This window comes from Oncorhynchus gorbuscha, linkage group LG10 (assembly GCF_021184085.1).
Source record: "Oncorhynchus gorbuscha isolate QuinsamMale2020 ecotype Even-year linkage group LG10, OgorEven_v1.0, whole genome shotgun sequence".
Classification (NCBI taxonomy): Eukaryota; Metazoa; Chordata; class Actinopteri; order Salmoniformes; family Salmonidae; genus Oncorhynchus; species Oncorhynchus gorbuscha.
The window spans coordinates 74,488,114-74,496,922 of NC_060182.1; the positions used below are offsets into that span (position 1 = coordinate 74,488,114).

At 41.6% G+C, this 8,809-nt stretch overlaps 1 protein-coding gene across 1 annotated transcript; it reads right to left on the reverse strand.

The window, feature by feature from the left end:
* Positions 1-3,509: 3,509 nt before the first annotated feature.
* On the reverse strand, positions 3,510-8,433 carry LOC124046564 (uncharacterized protein FAM241A-like). The gene is made up of 2 exons (XM_046367080.1): positions 8,202-8,433; positions 3,510-6,035 (listed from the first exon to the last, which is right to left on the reverse strand). Exons 1-2 carry the CDS (start codon positions 8,325-8,327, stop codon positions 5,604-5,606), a joined length of 558 nt encoding a protein of 185 aa, XP_046223036.1. The 5' UTR covers positions 8,328-8,433; the 3' UTR covers positions 3,510-5,603.
* Positions 8,434-8,809: the final 376 nt, after the last annotated feature.

An 8,809-nucleotide genomic window follows, 5' to 3' on the forward strand; every position in this document is an offset into this window, starting at 1 on the left:
ATCTCACACTGCGTGAGAAAGGAGCGGCACTCAGTGGGCTGCCCGGAGTAGCAAGGTGGGTTATTAACCCTAGGTTCTGGAGGCTCGGCAGGCCAGGAAGTAACAGGTGGCACGAGACGTAGACTCTGGAACTGTCCAGAGAGGTCGGAAACCTGAGCGGCCAGGTTCTCCACGGCATGGCGAGCAGCAGACAATTCCTGCTCGTGTCTGCCGAGCATGGCTCCTTGGATCTTGACGGCAGTGTAACGAGCGTCTGAAGTCGCTGGGTCCATTCCTTGGTCGGTTCCTTCTGTCATGCTGATGATAGAGGACCCAAAAGCGACTTAACAGAAACAGAGTTTATTCAAGTCCAAACAGGGAATAACAGAAATCCTCTAGTCTGTAGAGGGGAATAACAAGAGAGCGGCCACAGACTGCAGGTCGCTTCGGGTAGGCGCAGGCCGTAGTCGACAGAGACACCTGCTCACACGCAGCATCTGATGAAGGCAAAAAACACGACAGGACAGGGCGAAACACAATCACAGCACGGTGAATACTAAACAAGGAACCGACGGGACAGGAACGGAACACAAAGGAATAAATAGGGACTCTAATCAGGGGAAAGGATCGGGAACAGGTGTGGGAAGACTAAATGATGATTAGGGGAATAGGAACAGCTGGGAGCAGGAACGGAACGATAGAGAGAAGAGAGAGCGAGAGAGTGAGAGAGGGAGGGGGAGAGAGAGGGATAGAAGGAGGGAAAGAACCAAATAAGACCAGCAGAGGGAAACGAATAGAATGGGGAGCACAGGGACAAGACATGATAATAAATGACAAACATGACACCCCCTCGTCACACGCGTCAGCGATTCATTGGACTCACCTGGACTCAATCACCTGTTTTATTACCTCCCCTAAATCTCCCCGCTTCTGCGTCTGTGTATTACCCGGTTCTGACGCTGTTCCATGTCTGTTCCCATTAAATGTTCTACTCACCGTACCTGCTTCACTACTCCAGCGTCGGTCCTTACATTAGCAGTCTTATGACTTGGGGGTATAAGCTGTCCAGACTTGGTGCATCGGTACCGCTTGCCGTGCGGTTTGTATTTTTCAGAACCACATGTTCATGTGTTGAGAAAATGACACAAAGGAATACTTTTTAAAAACATAACTTTTATCTACATTTTTTAAATTCAAGTTCAATCATTTTGCAAGTATGTATAACATTGTAAGATCTGAATATCACCCAGAAATCTTAATCTTAAAATAAATCAATATAACTAAAAATCAATAATAAAAATGAAGCACGATTATATTAATTCATTGGTATGAGTACGGCACAATCAGTGATCCATGCTATGCCATCCTTTTCTGTCCTGAAATATTCCTCTGTGGAAGACTTACATTTTACATTCTTAGTCATGTAGCACAGTGGGTCCCAAACTGTGGGGCGAGGGGTCGGCAGGGGGAACTCAGTCTGGCTTTCAATTTACTCTTGAAAAGTGTAATAGTAGAATGCACAAGGTGCAAAATCGAAATTGGGGAGTGCATCATCAGTTTTCCTCTTGTCGTGTCAGTCATGACATACTTTAGAGAGCTATTTACAACTTGTCAGAAATGTCTAGATCAACTGACCCATGTCAGCTAACGATATTTTGCTAGGTTTTTTGCCAATGCTGGAAGGGGGGCCTGAGTGAAAAAGTACCCCTGATTTAGTAGACACTCTTATCCAGAGCAACTTACAGGAACAATTAGGGTTAAGTGCCTTTGCTCAAGGGCACAGACAGATTTTTCACCTAGTCGGCTCAGGGATTTGAACCAGCAATCTTTCAGTTACTGGTCCAACGTTCTTAACCACTAGGCTACCGGCCGCTTGGCTTGACTCTTAACTTGACATACAACATCTTATACTCATACAGTAGCAAAGCATTTACACTCAATTAGTGTACAATTAATGCCAAAAAGGAGAAAACCATATTAACATTTGTTACAAATTTCTCACACATCGTCCAGCTTTTCAATCATTAAGTAATTTACCCAAATTTCAACATTCTTATAACACACAAATGACTGTATATTCTCATTGTTAAAGGAATGCGGGATCTATGTTTACTAAACTGATCACAGACTATAGTGAATATGATATATCAATTCAATCCAACAAATTCCCTCTCAATTCACTCTGCAGATCCACATCTGTTTTGCTTTGTGCTCGATCACTCTTAAAAGCCTACTTTGTAGATATTAATAGACATTCCACTTTAAAAAAATCTTGCATATCAACTTGGAACATGCCAAACACCAAGAAGCATTCCACAAAGACTACGGGTATTTTAGTTGGCCACACAAGCTTATAAAATGACCGTTTTTTTCTGAAGTCGATTAATCCAATCCTAACCTAACCTAAAACCTTATGCAGCAAAAACTACTTTAGATCAGCACTTATGGACAATGTTCATTTATCAGTGTTTACTAGGCTACATCCCTGGCTCTTGCACTCAACCAATAGTGCTGCTGAATATTTTCCTAGGAGTGTATGTGATGTGTATGTAGTACTCCACAAGTTAAACAACTATTCTCAAGCAGTGAACACTGGGCATGCTTTGCAGTCCTCTGGCTTACAGTAGTATAAGTAGGTGGTCTATCATACATTCTGATGTCTGTAATATTGAATATTTGGACACCCATGACGGAAAGTCATCATCATCATAATCTTCAAACAGTATGATAGTAGCAGTATCTCTCACAAAAGCAGTGATATATTTAGGCCTAGTCAATCTCAACATTGCAATTTGATATAGCCTTTCCTACATTAATTGACAACAAAAAACCACAAGGATAAGTGCTTGTTCGCCTTACAGCACTACCTTCCGATTACATTTGGAGTAATTTTCAGAATGATATACCACTCTCAATAGAGTACCACAGTACGAGTCATAATACCCATGAAACCTAGAGTCAAACAGGGAAATGGTTTCAATTGTTTTTCAACCATTTATTTTTCCCATAGGGGATTTTAGAAACACTTCAAATAATGTTTGTGTAGACTTACCATGGTGTGACGTTTTGATAACTGTGTAAATCTCTCTAGGACAAGGTGACTTTTATCAATCTATTAGCCTGCATTTACCCCCAAAATGAAACGCTAATTAGCTGCTAATGTGGCTTTCATAAATAACTACAAATGCCATGATTATCTGGACGAGAATTCCAAATCAGGGCAAAGGTAAGAATCTCTGGATTATCTAATGTTAGCTAAATGTAGTAATGAATAAATTGACTACATTTCTTTAAATGGACAATTCTTTGAACCGTCTAGTGCAAGTTTTAAATTGACACAATACCTGTTAGCAAAGATGTCAGCTGGAGAAGATTCAGGAGCTTGAAGGGATTTGTAGTTTTGCATGATGTCTCCTTTAATGCTAATTAGCATTATTTTTTTTAAATATGAGAGGAAACAGAGCCGAATATATATATTGATAAAAGTCACCTTGTCCGAGAGAGATTTACATGGTTATCAAAATGGCACGTCAGGGTAAGCCTACACGAAACACAGCCCTTATTTGAAGTGTTTCATAAAATCCCCTATGGGAAAAATGAATGGAAGAAACACGATTGGAACATTTCCCTGTTTGACCGGTAGGTTTTATGGGTATTTTGTCACCTCCACTGAAGGTGCAACATGCATAAATCACGTCATCATTTCCTGATTACAAAAATTTGAATAGTTCGCCCAATTTCAGTTTGTGACATAACAAGCAATGTATAGTGTAGAAAATCATTTGTCCATCTAAAAAATATTGTATTTTCAGCTGGTGAACAAAACCGAAAGCAACGGGAAGCATAGAAATAGAGCACATAACAGATCTACTGCTTCTTAGACTTGCTTTCAAGTTACATATTGCATGCAACTTTAAAAATAGTAGGATTCCTGACAATTTATGTACCATTTTCATTCAAAAAGATAGGCTTGATATAATATAACTCTCTCTACCATTCCCATTTACAAATGTGCAAAAGTTAAACATCCATGCTAGTCATGAGCACACTTTTCTCCTTCACAGCAACCACACATTACTTTGAAGTACATGCATATCAAAGGTATATGTTTGAATGCATTTTCAAAGTAGGGGGACAACTCACGTTACTATAGAACCTAATAAACTAGTCAGTGATATGCATTCCAGGTCCTTGTAGGCATGCAGGTGTTAGAATGTTGCTCCCAAATTGCCTTAAAAAAGCAATGTGTCATATGGCCTGATGGTCATTGGTAATTAAAACTAATGCAGCAGAAACAGACCTCTAGATAACCCCAAAATGAAGGATATTTGACTTCATTCTGTTGTTTAACAAAATGGCATATAATGTAAGATGTGAAGCAAAGTAATGTTGCTCTCATGGAATGTCATTCCTTGACCACTACAAATTGTATCATAGAAATACAGTGCTACTTGTATGTGCAAATCTCATGGAATGCACCTTGGAATATGACGGGCCGCTCCTTGATTTAGGCTACCGGTTCTAATGATGTTACGAAATATTTGTTTTTCCCCACATAATATAATTCCATGTACACTATAGATATCATCTTACAGATTGCATATTTATTTTTACCCCTTTTTCTCCCCAATTTTGTGGTATCCAATTGTTTTTAGTAGCTACTATCTTGTATCATCGCTACAACTCCCGTTCAGGCTCGGGAGCTGCGCCACACGGGAGGCTTACAGATTGCATATTTAACTACTCAGTATACTTGAAGCAATGGCTGCATCCAAATAGTTCTGATAGACTTCCTTTCCTTGATTGCTTTCCCTCATGATCAAAAACTTCATAAAACTTGAAAATGACACTTACCAGTTAAACTATGCGATACAAAACTAGTTAAGCTATTAGATATATTGCTTTCACTGATCCAGTTCTTTCAATTCAATACTCACATATGTAATGAGATAATCAGACATTGCTTTTGAGTATTGGGGTGCAGCTAGTGAGCAAAGTGGTCTGATTTTCAGTTTTAAAAGCTTGAAACCAGGAGATCTGTAGTTAAGAGCAAGGCCCCCATTTCACCTGCCAGCACTCTAAATGTTCCCTCCAGATAAAGTGTAGTTGGCCACTAAGAAGATGAGTATTGACAAACGCTCACTGAGTCTAGGAAGGTTTAAAGTGTCAATCAGCAGCTGAAAAATAAAGCATGCTCCCCACCTCTGTTTCAGCATAAAGTGGCGATATGGAGCTGGAGAAATTTAACCATTCTCAAATTCAAAGACAGAGCTAGGGATGCAAGGACTGACCATCCATGATATTCAAATGATAGAAAAACCTGGTTAAAACTATGCTATACAGTGTTTGTTTACAAACATTAGGGTAAAACAAGCTTATATTTTGAGTTCTGATGGGGTACCACAGATAAACTAAGCTCATGAGGCATAATATTCTTCAAGAATCAATGGGTACATATCATTAATATACAAGTCCAAAAAAGTAAGAAGTAACTGCTGATTGCCCTTTTAATGCAAACAGAACAGACAGCGAGGGAGTTCAAGTCCTTTCATTTGGAGTTCAAGTCCTTTTTATTTGTAGACACCGGAGCTCCCAACTGCCAATCAAACAGGCTGGAGATCGAGTTACTTCTGGATGAAGATGATGACAATGCACAGAGTCCCCACCAGCCCAAGAGCTTGGATGCCCAGGAACCACAGTAGGACCCAGAAAAAGATGATGATCACAGGATCCACAACCTTCTCCCCAAAGTACATCTGGGTGAAGCCCGCGCTGCGCAGGCACTTGTTTAGCTGCCCGAAAAGGGTCCCCATCCGCTCGCAGTCATCCACCTGAGGTCTTGTCGTGGGATCGTCAATGAGGGGCCACCTGGCCATGGGGTCACCGGCTGGGCGTGGTCTGGGCCTTGGGTCACCGGAGGGGCGTAGCCTGGCTCTGGGGTCAGCGGTGGGGCGGGGTCTGGTTCCAGGGGCGCCAGAGGGGCGTGACCACCAAGTCCCAGGGTCACCGGGAGGGCCTTGCCATCTAGGTCCAGGTGGTCTGACTCTAGGGTCATCCTGAAAAGACAAGTATGGCTTTTAAATGACACCCCTATTCCCCATACATTGTGCCTCACTACAATTATCCAGTGTTGCATATGGATCTGGTCAAAAGAGGTACACTACATGGAACGTACCATACCTAGGATAGGCATGTGGTTATGTCATAAGGCTGTGTGACATGCCATTAGGCTGTATGAATGGGTCTCTCATTTCAACAACACATAACTTCTTATCAGCATTATACTGATACATGCTGGAATCATAAGACTGCCCACCAGCCTTGAAATGTAACTGTTGGTTGTTAAAGTTGCTAGGTGACAGAAACATTGCCCAAAGCATAATAAATGCACTAAAAGTAGCCAGCTACAGTTCATTCAGAAAGTATTCCGACCCCTTGACTTTTTCCACATTGTTATGTTAGACTTATTCTAAAATGTATTAAATAAAATAAAATCAATCCTCATCAATCTACACACAGGTTTTTAGAAATATTTGCAAATTGATTCAAAATAAAAAACAGAAATACCTTATTTACATAAGTACTCAGACCCTTTGCTATGAGACACGAAATTGAGCTCTGGTGCATCCTATTTCCATTGGTCATCCGTGAGATGTTTCTACAACTTGAAGTCCACCCGTGGTAAATTCAATTGATTGGACATGATTTGGAAAGGCACACCTGTCTATATAACATCCCACAGTTGACAGAGCATGACCATGAGGTTGAAGGAATTGTCTGTAGATCTCTGAAACATGATTGTGTCAAGGCACAGATCTTGGTACGGGTAACAAAACATATCTGCAGCATTGATGGTCCCAAAGAACACAGCGGCCTCCCTTATTCTACAAGAGCTGGCCACCTGGCCAAACTGAGCAATAGGGGGAGAAGGGCCTTGGTCAGGGAGGTGACCAAGAACCCGATGGTCATTCTGACAGAGCTCCTTAGTTCCTCTATGGAGATGGGAGAACGGTGAAGCGTGGTGGTGGCAGCATCATGCTGTGGGGAGGTTTTTCAGCAGCAGGGACTGTGAGACTAGTCAGGATCAAGCAAAAGATGAACGGAGCAAAGTACAGAGATCCTTGATGAAAACCTGTTCAGGACCTTAGATGGAGGTGAAGGTACACCTTCCAACAGGACAACAACCCTAAGTACACAACCAAGACAACGCAGGAGTGGCTTCAGGACAAGTCTCTGAATGTCCTTAAGTGGCCCAGCCAGAGCCCGGACATGAACCCAACCGAACATCTCTGGAGAGACATGAAAATTGCTCAGAAAACCAACCTGACAGAGCGCAAGCGGATCTGCAGAGAAGAATGGGAGAAATTCCCCAAATACAGGTGCCAAAAATGGGGTCAAATCACGAGTTAGTGATTTCAGGTCAAAGTAGGAGCTCAAAAACTAAAACGATGTCCTAGTTTCCGATTTGGATGACCTTTCAAAGCGATTTTTCCCAGTTGGAGCTATTTATTTTTTTCCCGAGTTCCCAGCTGTCTTGAATGCACTGAATTCGGGAGATTTCCGAGTTCCCAGTTGGTTTGAAACGGCAATAGCTGCCTTATGTAATCTAGTTTTGGAATACATCGGGAAATAAACTTCTGAATCCAACTTTTGTCCAAACCACCTCACATTCCTGCTGTGTAAACAGTGGTAGATTTAGTGTTAGGAAGTTTCACGTGAAGTGCGTGGTCTAATCGCAGCCCCAGTTTAACTCGGAGGGAATATGGTGACAAGATAGATTCAGACGCTTATTCGATGGACACATTTCACTTTTACGTCTGGTAAGTAGAGTTCTTATATTATACATATCCTCTTATTGACAAGAAAAACAATTGTTGGGATTTAGCCGGCTATATTGTGGTAGGATTATTTTCCGTCGCCACCCGCCAGCACGATGCACAACTATACAGACTCAGGAGTCTGTTGTCCCAAAGCTACATGTCAGTATGACGTCAAGGGATTTAGCATGCTCGCTGATTATCCAAGCAATTTAGTAAGCATTTTATGAATCGTCAGTCACCAATTAGCTAACCCTGAAATTTATTCGCTTCGTGCCAGTACGATGTTTTTTTATATAACTAGTTACAGTTCCACTTGATTTAGATATTGCACTGCTAGCAACACTAGCTAGTTAACTGCACCTGCTGGATAGCATTAGCTATCTAACGAGGTTAGCTGGCTACCTGGAATGTTTGTCTTGGTGTGTTGGATGGATGATGAGATTGACACCTTCTTCGACTATCTAGCTCCTCAAACTCCCGCCGATGCAGTACCGGCTGATCATTCACAAATTGTGATATGGTGGTCATGTTATTCACGTCGTTATGATTATGTTTATCCGATGAGGTTTAGGAATGAGAACAAAACAACCAGGACTGTCATTGACACTTCCGCCGCCGCCCCCCCCCCGTCATCACGTGTGGGAATCAACGTCACGGTAAGGGGCGTGTCAACTTCAGCTGTCAGTGTCAAATAGCTGAAATGTCTATATCAAACAACATTTACATGCAATTATTCGATATTAAACTGATTATGGCAGAAGCCGAGTGTCAACATATTACTATGTTTATCTTAATCGGAGTAAGCATACGACGATTAAAACAGCTCAGAAAAGCAGGTATCTTTCGAATTATTAGGACATGTAGCAAGCTAAACAGTTGAATGCGTTCCAGGGGTGTATTTGATCTGCGCATGTGCTGGCACCGGTAGCGTCATTGCTAGAAGGAATCCAGTTTGACAAATTAACGTAAAAAGTATATTTTTATATATTTTTTTGCGTTTTAGCTAACCC